Source organism: Schistocerca americana, chromosome 4 (assembly GCF_021461395.2).
Source record: "Schistocerca americana isolate TAMUIC-IGC-003095 chromosome 4, iqSchAmer2.1, whole genome shotgun sequence".
Classification (NCBI taxonomy): domain Eukaryota; kingdom Metazoa; phylum Arthropoda; class Insecta; order Orthoptera; family Acrididae; genus Schistocerca; species Schistocerca americana.
The window spans coordinates 138,223,635-138,247,550 of record NC_060122.1 but is presented as its reverse complement, the minus strand read 5'-3'; the positions used below and the strand labels follow the sequence as shown (position 1 = coordinate 138,247,550).

At 37.7% G+C, this 23,916-nt stretch overlaps 1 protein-coding gene across 2 annotated transcripts; it reads left to right on the top strand.

Moving 5' to 3' along the window:
• The first annotated feature begins 7,168 nt into the window (after nucleotides 1–7,168).
• On the top strand, nucleotides 7,169–22,809 carry LOC124612646 (adhesive plaque matrix protein 2-like). 2 transcript variants are annotated; one of them, XM_047140951.1, is made up of 4 exons: nucleotides 7,169–7,331; nucleotides 7,408–7,548; nucleotides 7,661–7,789; nucleotides 22,572–22,809. In XM_047140951.1, the coding sequence occupies exons 1-4, from the start codon at nucleotides 7,286–7,288 to the stop codon at nucleotides 22,634–22,636; spliced, it is 381 nt and encodes a 126-aa protein (XP_046996907.1). In that variant the 5' UTR covers nucleotides 7,169–7,285; the 3' UTR covers nucleotides 22,637–22,809. The 2 variants fall into 2 exon arrangements, with proteins under 2 accessions (XP_046996907.1, XP_046996906.1); XM_047140950.1 differs by lacking the exon at nucleotides 22,572–22,809 and adding an exon at nucleotides 8,787–10,187 and having other exon boundaries at nucleotides 7,174–7,331.
• The last annotated feature ends 1,107 nt before the right edge of the window (nucleotides 22,810–23,916 follow it).

Genomic DNA, 23,916 nt, shown 5'->3' with positions numbered 1-23,916 from the left:
TCTTCTTAGAAATCTCATTTATTGAGCCTGTATTCAAGTTCTTGGTGTCTTGTTGCTGGCTATGCTTCACTTCTTATGATGTTAATCTGTTCAAAAAAGAATTTCCTCAATGGAAATTCATAAGAGTAATGAATGAAAAGGGAAAAGGAACTTTCAACCACAGGTTGCAGCAAATGGATTGGTCTTTAGTATACAGCCATGATGATGTTGATACTAAATTTAACTGTTTTATAAATGAATTGTGTGCTCTTTTTGAAGAAATATTTCCCAAGAAATGGGCCAGAAACAGTGCTTCCAATTCTGTAAGTAAACCTTGGATTACAAAAGGTATAAAACAGTCATGTAAAACCAAAAGGGAAACTTATGCTGCAATAAGATTCTGTAAAGATGTAGAAAAATGGAAACACTATAGATTATACTGTAAACTTTTGAAGAAACTAATACAGAAATCAAAAGCCCTTTATTATGAGAAGAAAATAGATAATTCTAATAATAAAATAAAAACAATTTGGAGCATTGTAAAAAAAAAAAAGAAACAGGAAGACATACAACAAGCAAAGAAGATGTAAATAAAATCAGATATGAAGGTACCCTGGTAGATACCCCCAAAACGGTGGCTGAGATTTTTAATAAACACTTCCTATCAGTAACTCCACAGATTGGTTGCAAGCCCAATGTTGATCAAGCTGTAACTCTTTGTCAAGCAGTATATACAGACACAATTTCAGAAATGCACCTTAATCCTGTCACTGTAGAAGAAATCCAAAAAATCATGATGTCTCTAAAAAGTAAGAACTCTGCAGGGGTTGATAATATATCTAGTAGTTTATTGAAATATTCTTGTGTGTGGATAAGGGACATTCTCTGTCATATTTTCAATGCTTCCCTTCAGAACGGTGTTGTTCCCAGTAGATTTAAGCCCCTGTACAAAAAGGGCGATAAAGCTGAATGAACTATCGATCTCTCTCTTTGCTGACAGCTTTCTCCAAAATTCTAGAAAAGCTAATACATGTAAGAATTACTGATCATCTCATGAAGAATGGAGTTCTCAGCAAGAGTCAATTTGGCTTTCAGAAGGGCCGTTCAACAGAAGACGTAGTCTATGCACTTGCAAATGAAGTCCTAGAAAAGCTTTATGAAAAAATGCTAGCACTTGGTGTCTTCTGTGATTTATCCAAAGTGTTTGACTGTGTTGATCACCAGATTCTCTTGCAAAAAGCAAAATTAGTCGGAATAAGTGGTGTTGCAGGCAATTGGCTACAGTAGTACTCCAAGACAGAAAACAAAAAGTCGTCTTGAATAGCTCGGGTGGAGTATGTGACGCTTCCTCAGATTCTGAATGGAGTTCCGTTACATGTGGAGTGCCTAAGGGCTCAATTCTTGGGCCACTATTATTCCTGATTTTTATAAATGAGCTACCATCATGTACAAGCCTGCCGTATAAATTTACATTATTTGCTGATGATACCACAAATTTTATGAGCAGTAGAACAGACAAAAATCTTGATGAACTCATTAATCACATACTCTCAGATGTGGTTAATTGGTTCAAGGTAAATGGTCTCTCATTAAATTCCAGTAAGACCAGCTTTATTCAATTCTGTACAAAAACAGAAAAAGAGAGATAAGTGTGACATGTGGTAATCAAGCAATAGAATGAATGAAAACAACAAAATTTCTTGGAGTGCACATTGACAAGAAAATGAACTGGTCTTCACATATTATTGATCTCTGTAAGAGGCTTAGCTCTGCTATCTATGCTTTACGGGTTGTCACTACATGTGTTGAACCTAACACTGCAAAAGTGACATACTATGGCTATTTTCATTCTCTCATTGAGTGCGGTATTATTTTTTGGGGCAACCAGCCATTAGCAAGGAAAGTGTTCATTGCATAGAAGCGAGCTTAAAGAATTATATGTGGATTGCGCCCAAGAGACTCGTGTAGAAATAGCTTTCGAAAGCTTAAAATATACACAACTACATGCCAATATATTTTTTCTCTCGTGTGTTTTTGTTTGCAAAAATATAGAGATATTTCAACCAAACAGTAATTATCATGAGCATAACACACGGAGGAAGAATGACACACACAGCGAGCACAGAAACTTGAGCTTGGCGCAAAAGGGTGTCCACTACACTGGAGCAAAACTCTTCAATGCTCTCCCTCCTGAAATAAAGACAGAGATTCATAACAAGAGTAAGTTTAAGAAAGCACTAAAATATTTCTGTTAGAAAAAGCTTTTTACAGTCTAGATGAATTTTTAACTAAATAAATTGTAAAATTTTAATATTATATAATATAAGTTGACATAATGCCACTAAGAATGCTATTTAATTTGAGCTCTGTATCTGTGTGTGCTCTGTATCTGTTTTCTGTAGTGCTTTAATGATTCTAAAAAATATGTATTTTCTTTTTCTGTATTGCTGCCCAAAGAATTTACTGTGTAATTTTTTATATAATTATGTAATCAAATTTCTGTATATGCTATAAGATTATCAGATTCTATTTGTAAAAAACTGACTCATTTCACGTCCTTGTGAATCCAACACAGTTGGTCCTATGGAACACGAAATAAATCAGATCAATCAATCAAATCAAATCAAGCAAGAGCTGGTACAGCTATTGTTTTATAAAACTTGTGCGTATATATTTTTATACTGGGGTGACCAAATCATTTTCGGTGAAAACCGGGACACATTCACCCGGGTGCCAATGGACACTTCATTCCACATGCACCCAGGTTTCTTAATTTTAAATATTAATGTTTTGTTGATACATTTTGTTAACCCGATTATTATAACTAATAAGAGGATACAAAAGATTGATATAATCTAGATTATCTGAATAATTAATGAAATTTAATAAACATATACAGTAATAAAGAAATGTATTACGATTTTACAAAATTTTACAGCCATTCAACTTTTAATCAGTTAATATTAACATGAGCTTTAATATTAGCCTACTGAGTACTTGAAGATGGAATTGACTGTCCTTGAAGAAAAGGATATTTTTCACTGCCTCCAGCCTTCTTGATCATGTCTTTGTTCTTTGAGACACAGTGATAAAACTCGGCACAATCCATCTGCAGGATTGCTTCAAGAGAGTCCACCTCCATTCTGTTTCTTTCATCAGTCCACTGGATATTCATGAACGAAAATATTCTTTCCACATTGGCATTATGGGCTGGGATTGCAAATAAATACCTTTCAATTATTACCAACTCAGAGTAATGCTGAAGACAGTCACAAAATGGTTCAAAAGGCTCTGAGCACTATGGGACTTAACATATATGGTCATCAGTCCCCTAGAACTTAGAACTACTTAAACCTAACTAACCTGAGGACATCACACAACACCCAGTCATCACGAGGCAGAGAAAATCCCTGACCCCGCCGGGAATCGAACCCGGGCGTGGGTAGCGAGAACGCTACCGCACGACCACGAGCTGCGAACGAAGATAGTCACAGCTTTAAAAAAAACTCACCCACTTTTCATGACATTCCACAATGGTGTTTTTTTTCATCATTCCTCTCGTGAAGACTTTCTTCAACAAAATTTGTCAGTATGCTGAACTGATCAAACAGAATGGAATCATCGATTTCAATCTCTTTACTCTTCAAATAAGACAGTGTCTCCATTTTGCTATTTTGGCACTCTCTTCAGTAACATCCAATCAAACACCGGTGATGAGGGTCAATATGAGGCGCTCCACCTGCTGAGATATTCTACACAAGTGTCATAAAACTTGTTAACTTCTTCTCTAAAACTCCTTTCTGCTGCTTCTGGTACTTCTGCTCTTTTAAGGGCAGATTTAACATTAAAAGAAATGAACTCCTCTTAGTAACAGTTTCCAGAGTATTTTTCAAAACATCATTTACCTCTATTACACTTTTCGTGCTTCCCTCAATTTCCTTCATCCCATGCTGCAAAGTGCTAAGCTGACTGTGAATGAGCCATAAGTAGGCTTCACTTAAAGGGTTACTGAAAAACTTAACAAATAATTTGAGGTCTTTGTCTTCTTTTAGGAAAAAATCTTTTAACGGTTCAAATAGGCGGATTACTCTTTCAACTGCTAGAAAAAGTGATAACCAGCGAGTTTTCGAGTGACACATTATATTTATATATTCAGTCCCCACATAATCACAGAACTCCTTAAGCCTCTCTGTTCTAACAGTATATATGTAAAAGTGTGAGTATACCTTCATCATGCTAGTTTCAACATCACAGCTTAAACTGTCAGCAGATGTCTGCACGCTATTGTGTAAAACACGTGCAGGGCACCCTATGCCTTCAACGTTTTCATGCAATGTTGCCTTTAATTTGGTAAATACATTGCATTTGCCTTGTCTTTTTAAACCACCAAAGTTTGTGTTGGTGTTGTCTACACAAAATGCCACACATTTATTTTTCTCAAGATCAAACATTTCCATAGTATTCATACAAAATCTTGAAATTTCGTCAGATGTTTCATTAGGTAGGGAACTCACCTTCAAAAATTTGGTCTGAATTCCCTGATTAATATCGAAAAACTGAACAACAAACGGAAATATTTTAGTAGCCTTATGAAAGCTGGCATCAGTGGATATCCCGTAGAAAGAAGACTTTTTGATGTATTCAAGGCTTTCCTTTACACTCTGGGGAGCAATAACTCCTTTCACTAAGGCTGACACTTTAGTTCTTGCTGAACTAAACTTTTTTACAATGGAAGAATCACCAAACATAAAGCTGTTAAGCTTATTAGTACAATCAAAAATGGCTCTGAGCACTATGCGACTTAACTTCTGTGGTCATCAGTCGCCTAGAACTTAGAACTAATTAAACCTAACTAACCTAAGGACATCACACACATCCATGCCCGAGGCAGGATTCGAACCTGCGACCGTAGCAGTCGCGCGGTTCCGGACTGCGCGCCTAGAACCGCTAGACCACCGCGGCCGGCTTAGTACAATCACTAGATCTATAAGTTTGGTGATGTTTTACCATGTAGTAGGCTAGTGTAAGCTCGGCTGCTCGAACTTTCGTCTCTTCACTTGACTGATGTTTCGCAAAATAATTTTGTAGAGTTTTACTGCAGCTCGGTGCACTGTATCTGTTAATGTGTTTCTTTGACCTGATGTGATCAACTACGTCGGAACGTCCACCATGACTTATACCAATAAAACAGTTACATACGGAACACACTGCTTCGTAATCAAAACGACCTTTCTTAATGAAATTCCATTCCTTGGAATAACAGACACTGAACTTTCAGGCACGTTTCGGCATTGCGTTTCACAGTACTGTAGCAATAATACTACAAATATGAGAAAAAACTATTGCAGTTTGTCCGACAAAACATCAACTACTACACCGTTCTGACAATGAGTGTGTAAGTGGCACGACAATCGGACGGTTTCATAACTCTTTTACAATAATACAACTTACTACTTGTTGGCCTAAGTACCGCTCAAAGTAAATTATTGCCTGAGTGTATCAGTACTGATACTATGATTACTAGTATGGGACAATGGAGATTTTAGACAAATAAGCTAAAATATATTAATGTCTTGTGTTGTATTTCCTTTAATTTAGCGAAATTCCAAAAATTTGAGAAAGTTTCACGAAATGTATTTAAAAACTGAATTCCGGGATAAATTTTCGGGACACCGGAACACAGGGATGAAAACCTGGGACAATCCCGGTTTTCCGGGACGTTTGGTCACCTTATTTTATACGGATTAAAACTCTTATCGCAGTTCTTTGAAGGAAAACAATTTCGTCGAACGTCATCCATTGTTGTGTGTCTATACATCTTTGTTAATGGCACTGTAGTTGTATTGCAATACATTCCTCGCGTAGCAACCGAATTTTTGAAAGTGAAATCTGTTTATTATCAATACTTTTCGTCGTCTATTCAGCGACACGGCAAAGTGTTGTGCTCAACTAGTTCCACAGGTGTCTCACGGAGCATTTTGTTTTGTCGTAGAACACATATTTTGTTTACAATTCAAGAGTGCTGTGGTGCAATACTGTTATACTGAGTCAATTATGTTTACTTTTTCGAGGTGAAACTGGGAAGAACTACACATGGCTACAGAAAACAAATGTAGCCTATTTTATTGTTTGTATTTATTATTTATTGGCTCTGAGCACTATGGGACTTAACATCTATGGTCATCAGTCCCCTAGAGCTTAGAACTACTTAAACCTAACTAACCTAAGGACATCACACAACGACACCCAGTCATAACGAGGCAGAGAAAATCCCTGACCCCGCCGGAAATCGAACCCGAGAACCCGGGCACGTGAAGCGAGAACGCTACCGCACGACCACGAGCTGCGGACTATTATTTATTCATCTTTGACAATTTACGTTTTTTGGATTTAATAGCTCACGTGTGTAAGTTTTAAATGGAAGTACGACTGTAGCGGTTCAATTAGTGTTGATGCAAGACGTTGGGAGTGTACAGAGGAAAACGTGTTAGTCACCCATGAATTCACGTAATAATAACAATGCGCTTACAATGCTGCGCTTTTTTGTAAAGGTCAAAAGCGATAAAAATGTATCTACTGATTCAGAGACGGAAAGAAAGTAGACCAATGTGCGTAAATATGAAAAGAGTGACTAGTTCACAGCCCCAAACGAAGAAATGGATTGCTATATCTGTACGATAGCGAAATGTATGTATGAGATACAATACTTTTTGTACATGGTGTTACTAAACGAGGTAAAATAATAATTTCTGCCATGTCATAATTACAGCTGGAAAGACTTAATAAAAGAATGCTGTAGAAGAAAAAGGTTGCCGTAAATTCTACAGCGACCGGTACCGGTATCACGCGTATATGCGGAAGTTGTCTTGTTTATCTAGCATCGTTAACTGTGTACTTTATCACAGAATGGACAGTAGCCGTTCCATTATAGATCCTATAAGCTACCTATAATATAAAATTTCTTTCTTTTTGTCTTTATCCTGACAACGGAGAGCAATCACGGCGTCATCTACACAAACTGAATTTCCATGATACTCATGGCAGTAAATGCTACACCAAGGCAAAAGGGAGTAGTAATTCTTAATAATCATTTAATATTCTTGCTGGTAAGATGGCCTGAAAAGACACTATTGACCCCCTTAATGTAGAGGCTACGACTGCGGGGCTACTATATAAAGTTATCAGAAAGGGGTTTATCATTCCGTGAACTTTAGTCTCCTAGAGCAATGACCCCCTGCTTCAGTTGTAGTGCCCGCTTATTTTCAAGAGAATTCATATAAAACGATTTCCATCTTTTACAGCAGAAATGTTAAAAGCGAGGACTGTCTTAGTATACATACTTCTAGTGTTTGGTAAGTTGAGTCGTATGGGTCACACGAAAAGTAACAATTAAGCCTACTCATGATTTAATACATTTTCGTTTGGCAGAATTTCAGTTTGTCTTTATGTGCGAAAGTAATCAGACTCGACAAGGCTGCCGCATTCAGGAGGGTACATGCTTGTGTGGGGTCGGATGTTACTCGGAATACAGATATTCTTCAAGGGAAGAATGTAGGAAGGCTCTGAAAGGTAAAGCGGGATGTTTGTGATTCACATATATCAATTTTGCCGCTTTTCATTTGTGTAAGTGCAGTTTTCACAACGGTGTAGAGACTTAGGGTAGCGTTATTTTCCTGAACAGGACGTGGTGATGACCCCTGTCAGGTGAACCCATGCGAGAATGGAGGTTCGTGCAGTCAAATATCATTTGAGCCTGGGTATCGCTGTCGTTGCGAAGGGACAGGTTTCTATGGCAACCGCTGTCAAAATGGTAATGTATTATTATTCTGCAGTCATTTAATGTCTCTAATATTGCACCGTTTATTTTCCTTTTGCACAACTCAATTAGAATGAGATACTAGGATGTTACTTAAAAATGTTAGTGGTTTGGAAGTGTATGAATTAAAATTTTATTACTGAGCCCTGAAAAATTCATTATAAGCGTTTATATAGTAGAATTATCTAAATAGGTGTAATTTCAATTGCACCAGTTTAAGTTTTTAAAAACAATGTCATTGTTCATTCTGCATCTTTAATTGCTAAGCTTGCAAATTTAAGTACCTCATGTCATGAAAGCTCAGAAGCCTAGCAAAGAAAGCAAGCGTCAGTAAAACTAAATTCAGTAGAAACCTGACTACCTATTTTCTTTTAGTATTATACTTGCAGAAGGGACAAGGTTTGGAAAAGATACTTTATTTTTTATGAAGAAACACTTCCACTACATGCCTAGGTTTACACAGGAATACTAGTACTGAAAAATTTAGAAAGCTTTAATTTATATATTTACCCCCCTTCAATTTTTTCTGTACGTAGATACAATGTGATATGGGACAAGTAAATCTGAGATAAGAGTTACTGGTATGTGTTAAGATATTTCAGATAAAATTTTTAGTCTGGCTTCTCTAATCTATGAGATAACTACTACTCCATTTTGCACAATGCTATTCTAAATTATGGCCATGATCATATCCCAGAATAATTACTATTTCATTAATATTAGCTCGTACCATCATTGGTGAACCAGTGACAAAAATGTATTTCTACCTTGTAATCATGTTGTACCAAGTATCCACAGCAAATTCATCAGAAAAGTTAGTTTTTTGCTTATGTTTTATTTTTTGTTCAATATTTTGCTGAAAATTAGCATATAAAATACTTTGACACAGTTACTTCAGCACATTTGCCTATTAATATTGTTGCTATTCCTCCATACCAATCCTTATTCTTATCACCAGTTGATCATTAAATTGTAACAATTTGCTTTTCAGCTTGTCCAATACCAGGAACGTCAACAGGCCGATACTCTTTCCCACATGAGTGTATTGTTATCTGAGAATGATTGTGGGCGAAATCTGACATTTCATAGTACTGAGAAGTATCCAAAGTGGATGTAGTATATTTACAAGTTTCTGCTTATTGCTGGAACTCTAAATCCTGCTACACAATGCAACAATTTGTCAATACACAATAGAAAAATTCATGCATGGCACGAAAAAAATCTGGAAGGAGTAATTCTATTTGACAACAAACTGTGTGATTAATAGGCTGTCATCTTAAAGGATTTTATTAGGTCCTTCAAGATAGAGATTAATGTTAAAAAATATGTTCAACATAAAAACATGTGCATACATCTGTTGCCTTCATATTATACACAGCTGTTTCTTTTGTAACTACCTACATTCTTTAAAAAGACATTCTATTGACCTTACCATCCTGTAAGACTTTTTTTTCTTTTTTTAAGTTAAAAGACTGATGCCTGTAACATAAATACATACTATGTATTCCATAAACATAATAACAGTACTGTGAACTCTAAAGCAGGTAGATTGGTGGTATTCAGAGCATTATCTTGCATAATGATAGTGAGGTGGTATGGCCTGCTTTGAATATTCATTAACGTTATATGCATTTAAGTGTCTGTAGGTACCATCACTGCAATTTTGCATTTATGATGATATTTTTAAACATACATATGAGTGTAGCAAATGACTGTAAATTAAGCGAGTTTGATATTTTATGTTGTTGGTTTTATTTTAAAATAATAACAAATAGATTCTGGGAGTAAATTTTTGCATCAAAATTGTATGTCAGCACTTGGAACATTAAAGTATCTAATAAATAAAGTGGAGCTCTCTCATTTCCCTCTATTTTTACAGCACGTACAAAGCCATATTTGAAAAACACATACATGAAAAGAAAATGAATATGTATGAACTAACACATAAAACAGCAGCATATTCCTTACTTAGTAAAGAAATGTGTCGCAAACAGGAGATCTGTATTCCTCAACTAAGTCTGAATTTTTTAAATATTTTTTGTGTCTGTTGTATTTACGTACTTCACTGGGGTCTTTTAAGGGCTATTTACTCACATCTTGAAATAAGCAAAAATGATGAGAAAGAAGAAGAAAGTAATTGAGAACTGTATAATATTATAGTATATCAAGAGTAACTATTGTGAATTGATTCATACATACTCTACTTTCTCTAAAGGGGCATGATGAGGTATGCCTGATGATTCAAGCTATACATTGGCAGAATAAAATAGCTGTAATGAACTGTAACTGAAGAATATAAAACAATTACTCATCATTAATTATAACTGATTGTAGGTCATTTTATGCTAAACATGGATATGAATTGAAATTTCTGCAGTTTGCAGAAAAACCAGTACTTTATTAAAATCATCTTTATTCCTAATTATGTTTTTTAGTTGCTACTACAGCTGAACTTATTTTCCAATAACTAACTAATTTGCAGTGAGAATTGTTAATGGTTGTGTTACCAATGAATTAATTTATGTTACCAGATAACCAGCAAGTAAGATGCACTTATGTCCTGTGTTTGCAGGTAGCGTGTTAAATATTCTTGTCTCATAGCTTCTCTCAGAATAGTAAGTAAAATATATGTGGAAATTGTATTGCTGCGGTAGCTACAATTGTACTTCTGAAACTGAAATTTTATTGTGAGCCATAGATATCAGTGAGTAGTAAATATGCCAGGGAGCAAAAACTATGTAGAGGCTTGCTTGATTTTGCTTGATTTTTCACAATACATACTTTAATGCTGATATTGGCTTTATTCCAAAGGATAATCCAACAGAACAACAGGAAGTGACAATATGATTGTGTTTTTGCCAGCAGAACAACACAATGATATATATGTAGTGCATAGCATAGAAATCTGAATGGTTAGCTTACTAGTGAACTGATTCTATACCAGCTTGTTATCTGTCTGCTCATCAAGAAAATTTACTAGGGTCTCATTTAGTGTGGTACAGTTACTATCTGTTTCTGATAACTACAACTCATTTTTATTCTTTTTAAGATTGCATGAACTTCTTGCAACAAACTCGTGCCTTTCCCTTCTGTTGTTCTTTTTAGAATGTGTCAGGAGTTATTTAGAGTCTTGTTTTTAATTAGATACTCATCTTTAATTGAAATAATGATCATGAGTAAGAAAATAAGGCTTCTTCCATAATTAACTGTTGAAACACTCTAGAGAACAGCTGTGTTGGCAATTAATATTTTTTCCCTTGTACTAAATTTTCTGTTAGAACTCCAAGAAATGTTAGAACATGACTCCTAGCTCTCCTGATTGTTACCCAACATATCTTGAAAGCTGCTTCCTCTAATGCTACAAGTAGTTGGAAGTTTACTTTATTAAGGCATTATCTTACAATGAGGGGAGGCAGAAGCTTAGATATGCATTTTGCCTATAATTAGGGTTGCCATATCTAGCTGGAACCTTGTCAGGACACACTGGGATGGGATGCAGAAATTAAGTAAAAAAAATATTTAATACAATTACTTTTTATTTAGAACACAATTACATGGAACTTCTTGTGGCAGAATTAATTGTTACACCATATTATTTTGGAAGATTTCACCTTTTCTCGCAATTCAATTAGGTACACATCACTTTACACTTCTTGCCCTATATACCTGCAGGAAATACTTAACCTGCACTTGTTTATATTAAATTGGGAAAGAATTGTCTTATCAGATTGCTATTCAGATGGGAATTTCCCGATTCTTCTGTGTGGTGCTGCTTACATAGGTCCAGCCCCGTACTACTGGAGAAGTCTGGTACTTCCTCAAATGATGGCTCTGGGTCTAGAAAGTGCTTGCATCATCAATACAGGATATGCAACATGCAAAACCGTATGTGAGAATAAAACTAATGAGGCTTCATTTACATGTTACCCTAACCGATGGCATTACTTCAGTACTTCGAGCCAAGCTCATAACAGTATTTTGCAAAACTGGGTCTTGTTAGGATGTTGGGACAATTTTGGACCACTCATCTGCATATTGAACTTTCTTGATGCACCTAGTTATGAACCCATTTGTGTGGATCATTTACACGCATAAACACTGTTGTCTTTCAAGTATGAATGGAAAATTTCTAAATAACGATATAAGCATTACCTGAATATGATCAAGACATAGTTTTTCCTGGCCTTCTAGCCCAAGCTTATCAGGAAACTTTAAAATAAGTTTAACGACCTTGATTATGAAGTTCACTGTGTCGCGCCAGGGTGATGCTACATATAGCTACATCTACATCTATACCCTGCAAACCACCATTAGGTGCATGGCAGAGTGTACATTCCATAGTACCAGTTATTAAGGGTTTCTTCCTGTACCCATTCACATATGGAGTGTGGGAAGAATTAGTGTTTGAATGCCTCTGTGCTTGCAATAATTATTCTAATCTTATCCTCATGATCCCTATGTGAGCAACATGTAGAGGTCTGTAGTATATTCCTAGAGTAATCATTTAAAGCGGGTTCTTGAAACTTTGTTGATAGACTTTCTCGGAATAGTCAAGAGTCTTCCATTTTAATTCCTACAGTAGCTCTGTGACACTCTCCCAAGGATTAAACAAACCTGTGACCTTTTTTGCTACCCTTCTCTGTACATGTTCAATATCCTCTGTTAGTCCTATTTGGGATGGATCCCACACACTTGAGCAATATTCTAGAAATGGTAGCATGAGTATTTGTAAGAAATCTCCTTTGTGGACTTATCAAATTTCCCCAGTATTCTACCAATAAACTGACGTCTATCATCTGATTTACCCATGACTGAACCTATGTGATCATTCATATCTCTGCAAAATGTTACGCCCAGGTATTTGTATGAGTTGGATGAAAGCAACAGTGACTCATTGATATTATAGTCATAGGACACTATGTGTTTTTGTTTAATGAAGTGCAAAATTTTACATTTCTGAACGTTTAAAGCGAGTTGCCAGCTTCTGCACCACTTTGAAATTTTATCAAGATCTGACTGAATATTTATCCAGTTTCTTTCAGACAGTACTTCATTGTAGATAACTGTATCATCTGAAAAAAGTCTGATTTCACAATTAATATTGTCTGCAAGATCATTAATATACAACATGAACAGCAAGGGTCCCAACACACTTTCCTGTGGCACACCTAAAGTTACTTCTACAGCTGATGATGTCTTTCCATCCAAGATAATGTGCTGTGTCCTCCCTACCAACAAATCCTCAATACAGTCACAAATTTCCCTTGATACCTCATGTGATCATACTTTTGACGATAAGGGTAGGAGGGGTACTGAGTCCAGTAGTTTTCAGAAATCAAGAAATACTGCACCTACCTCTACATCTACATTTATACTCCGCAAGCCACCCAACGGTGTGTGGCGGAGGGCACTTTACGTGCCACTGTCATTACCTCCCTTTTCTGTTCCAGTCGCATATGGTTCGTGGGAAGAACGACTGCCTGAAAGCCTCCGTGCGCACTCGAATGTCTCTAATTTTACATTCGTGATCTCCTCGGGAGGTATAAGTAGGAGGAAGCAATATATTCGATACCTCGTCCAGAAACGCACCCTCTCGAAACCTGGCGAGCAAGCTACACCACGATGCAGAGCGCCTCTCTTGCAGAGTCTGCTACTTGAGTTTGCTAAACATCTCTGTAACGCTATCACGCTTACCAAATAACCCTGTCACGAAACGCGCCGCTCTTCTTTGGATCTTCTCTATCTCCTCTGTCAACCCGATCTGGTACGGATCCCACACTGATGAGCAATACTCAAGTATAGGTCGAACGAGTGTTTTGTAAGCCACCTCCTTTGTTGATGGACTGCATTTTCTAAGGACTCTTCCAATGAATCTCAACCTGGTACCCGCCTTACCAACAATTAATTTTATATGATCAGTCCACTTCAAATCGTTCCGCACGCATACTCCCAGATATTTTACAGAAGTAACTGCTACCAGTGTATGTTCCGCTATCATATAATCATACAATAAAGGATCCCTCTTTCTATGTATTCGCAATACATTACATTTGTCTATGTTAAGGGTCAGTTGCCACTCCCTGCACCAAGTGCCTATCTGCTGCAGATCTTCCTGCATTTCGCTACAATTTTCTAATGCTGCAACTTCTCTGTATACTACAGCATCATCCGCGAAAAGCCGCATGGAACTTCTGACACTATCTACTAGGTCATTTATATATATTGTGAAAAGCAATGGTCCCATAACACTCCCCTGTGGCACGCCAGAGGTTACTTTAACGTCTGTAGACGTCTCTCCATTGATAACAACATGCTGTGTTCTGTTTGCTAAAAACTCTTCAATCCAGCCACACAGCTGGTCTGATATTCCGTAGGCTCTTACTTTGTTTATCAACCGACAATGCGGAACTGTATCGAACGCCCTCCGGAAGTCAAGGAAAATAGCATCTACCTGGGAGCCTGTATCTAATATTTTCTGGGTCTCATGAACAAATAAAGTGAGTTGGGTCTCACACGATCGCTGTTTCCGGAATCCATGTTGATTCCTACAGAGTAGATTCTGGGTTTCCAAAAACGACATGATACCCGAGCAAAAAACATGTTCTAAAATTCTGCAACAGATCGACGTCAGAGATATAGGTCTATAGTATTGCACATCTGCTCGATGACCCTTCTTGAAGACTGGGACTACCTGTGCTCTTTTCCAATCATTTGGAACCTTCCGTTCCTCTAGAGACTTGCGGTACACGGCTGTTAGAAGGGGGGCAAGTTCTTTCGCGTACTCTGTGTAGAATCGAATCGGTATCCTGTCAGGTCCAGTGGACTTTCCTCGGTTGAGTGATTCCAGTTGCTTTTCTATTCCTTGGACACTTATTTCGATGTCAGCCATTTTTTCTTTTGTCCGAGGATTTAGAGAAGGAACTGCAGTGCTGTCTTCCTCTGTGAAACAGGTTTGGAAAAAGGTGTTTAGTATTTCAGCTTTACGCGTGTCATCCTCTGTTTCAACGCCATCATCATCCCGGAGTGTCTGGGTATGCTGTTTTGAGCCACTTACTGATTTAACGTAAGACCAGAACTTCCTAGGATTTTCTGTCAAGTCGGTACATAGAATTTTACTTTCGAATTCACTGAATGCTTCATGCATAGCCCTCCTTACGCTAACTTTGACATCGTTTAGCTTCTGTTTGTCTGAGAGGTTTTGGCTGCGTTTAAACTTGGAGTGAAGCTCTCTTTGCTTTTGCAGTAGTTTCCTACCTTTGTTGTTGAACCATGGTGGGTTTTTCCTGTCCCTCACAGTTTTACTCGGCACGTACCTGTCTGAAACGCATTTTATGATTGCCTTGAACTTTTTCCATAAACACTCAACATTGTCAGTGTCGGAACAGAAATTTTCGTTTTGATCTGTTAGGTAGTCTGAAATCTGCCTTCTATTACTCTTGCTAAACAGATAAACCTTCCTCCCTTTTGCTATATTCCTATTAACTTCCATATTCAGGGATGTTGCAACGGCCTTATGATCACTGATTCCCTGTTCTGCACTGACAGAGTCGAAAAGTTTGGCTCTGTTTGTTATCAGTAGGTCCAAGATGTTATCTCCACGAGTCGGTTCTCTGTTTAATTGCTCGAGGTAATTTTCGGATAGTGCACTCAGTATAATGTCACTCGATGCTCTGTCCCTACCACCCGTCCTAAACATCTGGGTGTCCCAGTCTATATCTGGTAAATTGAAATCTCCACCTAAGACTATAACATGCTGAGAAAATTTATGTGAAATGTATTCCAAATTTTCTCTCAGTTGTTCTGCCCCTAATGCTGCTGAGTCGGGAGGTTGGTAAAAGGAGCCAATTATTAACCTAGTGTAACCTCCACCCATAATAATTCACAGGAACTATCCACTTCTACTTCACTACAGGATAAACTACTACTAACAGCGACAAACACGCCACCACTGGTTGCATGCAATCTATCCTTTCTAAACACCATCTGTGCCTTTGTAAAAATTTCGGCAGAATTTATCTCTGGCTTCAGCCAGCTTTCTGTACCTATAACGATTTCAGCTTCGGTGCTTTCTATCAGTGCTTGAAGTTCCGGTACTTTACCAATGCAGCTTCGACAGTTTACAATTACAATACCGATTGCTGCTTGGTCCCCACATGTCCTGACTTTGCCCCGCACCCTTTGAGGCTGTTGCCCTTTCTGTACTTGCCCAAGACCATCTAACCTAACTGCCTTGATCCAAAGCTTTCCGTATTCATGTGGTAAAAGTGCGAGTTGGGTTTCACATGATCAGTGTTTTCAAAATCCATGCTGGTTGGTATTGAGGAAGTCATTATATTCAAGATACCTCATTATGTTTCAGCTCAGAGTATGTTCTAAGATTCTACAACATAGTGATGTCAAGGATATGGGACAGTAGTTTTGTGGATCACGTCTACTACCCTTCCTGTAGAGGGTACCCTTCTTGTGGATGGATGTGACCTTTGCCTTTTTCCAAGAGCTGTACAAATTTTCTTTGTTTGAGGAGTCTAGGATAGATCATAGTTAGAAGAGAGGCTAATTCAGCTGCAAATTCAGTATAGAATCTGATAGGGATTCTATTGGGCCATTGAGCTTTGTTCAATTTTAATGATTTCAGCTGTTTCTCAACACTACTGGCACTAATACTTACTAAACTGGGGTGATTCTCTTGGGTTATCATTTGTAAATGAACATTTGAAAATGGAGTTAAGCATTTCAGCTTTTGCTTTGCTATCCTCAATTTCAGTTCCTGTCTCATTCACTAACTTTGGTGCCAGTAACAGCATTTACATATGACCAGAATTTTTTTCGGTTCTGTGAAAGATCACTTGACAATATTCCGTTAACGGTAAACAGTGATGGCATCACGCATTGCTCTCTTAGCAGCCAAATGCATTTCATTCGGTGTCTCTCTATCTGTAGCTCTCCGCCTAGCTGCAGGATGCAATAATTATGTCATTCTAGAGATTTTCAGCGGTCTGACAGGTTACTGCTTACTTTCTTAGGCTGATATGAACATATTAGCTACAATTTTAATGCTCTTCTCATCCACCATCAGTGTGAACTACGACTGTAGCTTGGTAGGAATCCCACGTCTATTAAGTAAAATGAACATTAAGTCATGCTGGCATTCTGTAGGATTAGTACTTCACTTAATGACTATACACTATTCTTACAGAGCCTTACAATGTTTATCTACCTAGATTAAAAATAAAGAATGTTGTTTATTTTTTTGTAGCACTAGCAATTGTTTCTGAGTGGAAACAAAATAGTTGTGTCACCTATTTTCTTCCTTTATATGGCATTTGTAGCACCCTAGTCAGGCTCTTCGTGGATTGGCTTTCCTCCTCTCCTCGTAAAGCTTCTCCATTCTTTTCCGTTTTCTCTCCTCCATCCTTTTCCATTTTCTGCCCCGCTCTTCTGAGATTTCCTGTTTTCTCTCTTCTTGTCTGTGCCATTAATGGCCCACTGTTCTCTCCCAATGTCCATTTCTGATACTCTTCTCTGGCATATTATTTGATGTTTACTTAATCTTGCACTTACCATTCCTTTTCACCTTGATCACCACCTCTATCTAGTTCTTTCAAATTTTAGGAACCCACTTGGTTCCTGCCTTTCTTCTCTTCTTACCCAATATCTCCCATACTATTCTGATCATCTTATACAAGTTCATTGTCATTATATGGTCTACAAATCTTGCCATTTTCAGTCTAATTCAGTTTTTCTGGCACTGTTTTTAAAGTTGTTCTCTTGGTCACTACCACCTTTCTTCTAAGTTTGGACTCCAGATTTATCTACTGATTTTTCTCTCATCTTTATGTAGTTACCTGAACCTTTTCTTCCTTATACTATCATCCCAGCCATTAAGTCCATGCTAGTATAAATGTGAAAGTAACTCAGTTTGTTATATTTTCATGACTAGACTACTAAATCGATTTGGTATATAGATAGCTTGAATCTTGAGAAAGAACATAGGCTATTTTCAAAAGTAAAAGGAAAAAGAAACCTCTAAGAGGGTGAAGTGGATCTTTTATATCAGTGAACGAAACTATGTTAAAAAAATTGTTAAATTCATTGCATAATGTATACATTGTACAATGTATAGCTACTTCAATAGCATGGTTCATAGCTGCACACTCTACCCACGCCCCTCCACATGCACTGCTTGATGCTGCAAGTGCCGCCATGTTGTGCATTGGGGCAGTTGTTTGGGGGAGGGGGGGGGGGGGGGGCAGATGACATCACAAGTTATGCTTATCCAAAGAGGCAGATATGTGAGTGTACCTGAACAAAAAGATTGTCTTTTTGTTGTGGCTATCTGTGACTCAGCATCTCTGCTATATGGTGAATGGCAACTTTCCTTCATATTATAGTTACATTCCATGTTGGATTTTCCATTGTTTGAGTGTACCTGAAGTTATTCACATACAATAGCTTACTTATTCACCACCCCTTGTCATAAGAAAACTACTGATACATGATCGCGGCTGCATATAAGACCTACACTGAAGAGCCAATGAAACTGGTACAACTGCTTAATATCATGTAGGGCCCCAGTGAGAACGCAGAAGTGCTGCAACATGATGTGGCATGGACTCGACTAATGTCTGAAGAAGTACTGGAGGGAATTGACACCATGAATCCTGCAGGGCTGTTCATAAATCAGTAAGAGTATGAGGGGGTGGAGATCTCTTCCGAACAGCGTGTTGCAAGGCATTCCACATATGCTCAATAATGTTCATGTCTGGGGAGTTTGGTGGCCAGTGGAATTGTTTAAACTCAGAACAGTGTTCCTGGAGCCACACTGTAGCAATTCTGGACATGTGGGGTGTTGCATTGTCCTGCTGGAAATTGCGCAAATCTGCCGGAATGCACAATGGACATGAATGGATGCAGGTGATCAGACAGGATGGTTACATATGTGTCACTTGTCAGAGTGATATCTAGATGTATCATGGGTCCCATATCACTCCAACTGCACACGCCCCACACCATTACAGAGCCTCCACCAGCCTGAACAGTCCCCTGCTGACATGCAGGGTCCATGGATTCATGAGGTTGTCTCCATTCCTGTACATGTCCATCCACACAATATAACTTGAAACGAGACTCATCTGGCCAGGCAACATGTTTACAATCGTCAACAGTCCAATGTTGGTGGTGACAGGCCCAGACGAGATGTAAGGCTTAGTGTCGTGCAGTCATCAAGGGTACACAAGTGGACCTTCAGCTCCAAAAGCCCATATTGATTATGTTTCATTGAATGGTTCACACGCTGACACTTGATGATGGCCTAGAATTAAAACCTTCAGCAATTTGTGGAAGGATTGCACTTCTGTCACTTTGAATGATTCTCTTCAGTTGTCATTGGTCCTATTCTTGCATAATCTTTTTCTGGCCGCAGCAGTGTTAGAGATTTGATGTTTTTCCTGATTCACGGTACCCTCGTGAAATGGTCATACAGGAAAATCCCAACTTGATTGCCACCTTGGAGATGCTGTGTGTGCCGACTATAACACCACATTCAAACTCACTTAAATCTTCATAACATGTGATTGTAGCGGCAGACACGTATAGCCTTATATAGGCGCCGCCGACCGCAGTGCCATATTCTGCCTGTTTACATATATCTGTATTGGAATACACATGCCTGTACCAGTGTTTTTGGCACTTCAGTGCAGTAGTCCTACATTTCTCACTATTGCCCTGTTGTGTTCTGTTTTTGCATCCATTGATATTTTCTTTTTATGACAAATTTCTCTGGTCACTTAATTTGTCATTCTCATCTTCTTTAACATCTTTTTAATGTGCTCACTGTCCCTCTTTCTTGCACATTGTCTTTTGGTATTTCCCGGACTCTAGTGATATTCAGTGTCTTTGTGACCTAGTAAGTCATCTTTAGTCATAATTCTCTACCTATTTTACTGAAGTTGTTTTTCAGCATCTTCTTCTGTATTACTATCACTATGTCTTCCACAAAATGAAGCAATGCACTTGTACTATATAGTCTGTATTTTCCCCCAAATATGTCTGTGGTATCCTACTTGAACATTTGTCACTCTGTGCTGGCTTGTCAAGTCATCAGGTACTACCTTGAACAATATTGGGAACAACTTATTGCTCTGTATAATCTTCATTTAAACCTTACTTGACAATGCTCACCTGAGTCTCATCTTTGCCTTCATTACTATCAGTACCTCAGTTATCAGTTCTCTTGTAGAGTCATCTACACACTGCTCTTCAGGGTTCTCATGTTTAAGTGGAGGTGTGCACCTTTTTGCAATTAGCAAAGGTTACTACAGTTTTCTTGTTTTTCATGGTGGATAAGTTATTTCGGAGTGCCCATTGGAGGTGGTGCAAGAAAGTTACGCAGGCATATATTGTATATGAAGTTTATTTAACATGCATAAACAACCTTCTATGATGGGAGTTTGGCACACAGTAATTGGAAACAATTCACTTCATGCACTGATAAAAAATATTAACGTCTGAAGGCCTGAAAATGTCACAGTAAATTGGAAGTTTCAAAATCCAGTGTCAAATACAGTAAGTGTGCCACAAAGTCCTGAAAGGACATGTGAGAGTCAAAGTACTGGAGGAATACATGAAAGCTTGTCCAGTTGTCCAGTTGCTAGTCTCGGCGTCTGAGACCACATCTTTTCAGTGTACTGGCCACAAATGGTGCAGGTCTGTAGCTGGCAGCTTCTGGAGACTATTTTTGGTCACGTGACCCATGAGGAGGAAAGGTCAACAGGGCCAGTGATCTTTGGCAGTGCTTGGGTTGCCACGTGGTGCCTGGGAAGGGCATGGCCATCCCCTGTCTGTCATCTGAAGAGCTGTCCGTATGAGGTCCATGCCCGCCTAACCTGTCTGTGTTATTGGTTGCTGGCCAAGTAGGCACAAGGCCTCAACACAGCAGCTTCAGCATAAATATCTGCTCTTTGTCTCCTCATCATTTCTTGTATATTATTTTATAGCCCCTGTAGCTATACTTTACAGTACTATGAAACCCCTATGTCATACCCCTCTGTTCCTTCTAGTCTATGTATTGGTCTTATGACTACATCCTTTGGCTAGTTTCTTGAGCCTCCATAACCCCATAACTGTAGTCGTTTATCTAGTACCTTGCCACCTTCTCACATCAGTTGGAGTCTTATTGTCTCTGATGCCATGTTATCTTAAATGCTGCCTAAAGGTTATTCCTCTTCACCCATGGTTGGAAGTTATGATTATCTCAGTTCCATGTCTGGCCAAAATTCCAGATCCACGTTGGGTTATTCGCAGTTCAATAGATTGTGAGAGTACTCTTCCAATTACTTTACTGTTGTCCTTTGCACTTTTGTCCAGGTCCCTTGCCCTTGTATCTATTCAGTCCATTTTTGAATTTCCAGAACAAACCTAAAATCATATACATTTTCAAATTCCTTTGCTGTATAAAATGCTTTATTTTTTACCATTTTCATATTATGTTTTTGAGTTTATTCAAAGGCACTAAGTGGCCAGTTTCAGAATGTTTGTTAAAATATGAGAGACCAAGATATTTATAACTATTGTGGACCTTTGCTAATCTGATGTATAGTTTGCGAATTGAATATCCTTTTCATTGTATTGTATTTTTGTTGGTCCTGTCATCGTGAGGAGATTACGCATAAGACATTGGACAAGCCAATATTGTGATAAGGATAAATTTCTACTCACCATATAATGGAAATGTTGAGTCGCAGACAGGCACAACAAAATGATTGCTAAACAGTTTTCATCAGCTACAAAGTCTTCTCCTGAATTAGCACACATTCATGCAAATGTAACTTTCACACAGACGTCCCCTGTCTCTGGTGTGGGGAATGATAAAGTTTCCTACTATCCAGCCTCCTTTTTGGTAACTGTGGCCTCAGGATTCTTGGTTTGTCTTCCAGCAATGTAAGCATTGTTCGTTTGCCGTCAACAAACTGATGAAACATGCAGTAACTTCGGTTTCTGTGGCTTCACAATAAAGCATCTTCTGGTAAAGAATGCCCAGCACATGTGCTGAGTTATTTAAATTATAAACCACAGAATGCAAGGCCTAGTTGTAATCACTCTTCGTGCACTGTTGTCCACTTCCTGCAAGATTCATATCTAATTCACCAAATTTTGTTGCTAACTAAATCACATTTGTTATTTAATATTTGTCATTTTTATGCACATTTATCTATAATGAAAGGATGTCAAACAATGTAAAACCAAGGATGGAATAATAACAACATTATGAAAACGGTATACTGCCACTCATCATGTAGGGGAGACTTGTGAGAATATTTGTGTGTGTGTGTGTGTGTTTTGTCTAATTCAGAGGAATGCTGTTTGGCCCAAAGCTTACTTGCTTAGCAGTCTTTTTTTTTTGTGCCTGTCTCTGACTCAACATTTCCTCTATATCAACCTACCCTTTTCATAATATTGTCATTATTCCAACCTGGATTTTCTGTTGTTAGACATTGGACAAGTCAGTTTATATGTCCCTATTACTCCTATATAACGTATTTAAAATAATATACTCATACATTTACTTGTTTATATAATACACTTAATCCATTTAAATATTCTTCATTTTATTATGATAATGTATTGGCATCTAAAGTTCAAAGTTACTTAGGTTTTCTTTAGAATATACTTTGCAACTAGAAACACACAATTCACACAATATTCATTTCCTTGACATAATGTCTACACAATTCTGTTGGTGTGAGTCCTGCAATGCACCTGATAGCCTTTTTTTCAGTTTTTGATCTAGATGAGTTTCCTCATAGCGAAATTCCACATGTCAGAAGAGAAATTCATCAGTGAGACATTTCCACATTCACACTCACAAAATCTGACATGTTCATTAATTTGTAATGTTTTCCATTTGTGAATAGATAAAGTATATGCAGCTACAAACATTAAGTTGTAATTGTGCCAAATTTAAAAAATTACAAATTTTGTTAACATTAATGTATTAATAAAAGTTTTGTGACATATGACTGTGGAAGTTTCTCAGCCCTGAATTTATGTACATTTTGTGGCTGAATGGAAGAAATCATCATGAAATCTACTCTTTGTACATAAAAATTCATCTGAGACACCTGTGTCATAAAATATTGCTATGGAGACACATTATTATTTATGAAGTTCTAACATAATGGAGGATAGGTCCAGCAACTTGGGTGTGAAATACTCTTTTTTTCCCTGATATCTGTCGCAGTTGCAATGATAGTCATTTGGTTGTGATTCAGGTGATTGGTGAGTTATGCACTGACAGATGTATCGGTATTCTTTTGTGGGGAATTTCCTGCAATCCACCCTACTTTTTACCTTTGCTGAAAGAAATGTTACCATTTTTAATATATATTGTACTGGTTTTCCATGGGCAGTGACTGTCAATATTTTATTTATGTTGTTATTCACCAGCAGTCATTAACGGCTGTGGTGCTCACAAGATGCAACATGGATAAAATAACATTAATTTTATGCATGATTGGGATGTAGGATATTTTAATATTCAGAGCAAGTCATGAGTGATTTCTGTATCTCCCAACAATACAGTAATAGGCCTTTTTTCTGTAATGAAGAATCTAATTTCAAAAATTTTTGATTAAATGTTGGTGAGAGTGACTGGTAGGTGGTTCATTTTAGTTATTAATATAAATCCATAGCCCTACAAAGTAACCACAATTTTTACTTGAAAATTTTAGTTGGGCTTCATTTGACTGTTATAACTATTCATTTTTCGCTCAGTGACAATTTCTTAATTCAAGTATGACAGTGAAATGAAGCAAAATATTGTATTATCAACGCAGTCACTTCAGTGTTTAATGAAATTTATTTCCTTCATGCTATATCTTCAAGATAAGGGATAAAAAGAACTCAGCTGGGTTTTCCTGAGGAAACAGCACTCCTTGTGTTCCATTGTTTTTGAAAACCAGTGATAACTTATATCAGGAACTACTAAGGTTCTGTCACAGTAATCTTTACACAAAATTGAGTGGACTGTAGTCTATAGTTATGACTGTTGTTGTTGTGGTATTCAGTCCAGACACTGGTTTGATGGAGTTCTCAATGCTACTCTATCCTGTGCAAGCTTCTTC

Bases quoted from the DNA above. Each gene is read 5' to 3' on its own strand.
- LOC124612646 (XM_047140951.1), top strand. From the start codon at position 7,286: ATGTTAAAAGCGAGGACTGTCTTAGTATACATACTTCTAGTGTTTG. The intron at 7,332-7,407 runs GTAAGTTGAGTC...TTCGTTTGGCAG, and splicing joins ATACATACTTCTAGTGTTTG to AATTTCAGTTTGTCTTTATG. The intron at 7,790-22,571 runs GTAATGTATTAT...CCTTTTTTTCAG, and splicing joins TGGCAACCGCTGTCAAAATG to TTTTTGATCTAGATGAGTTT.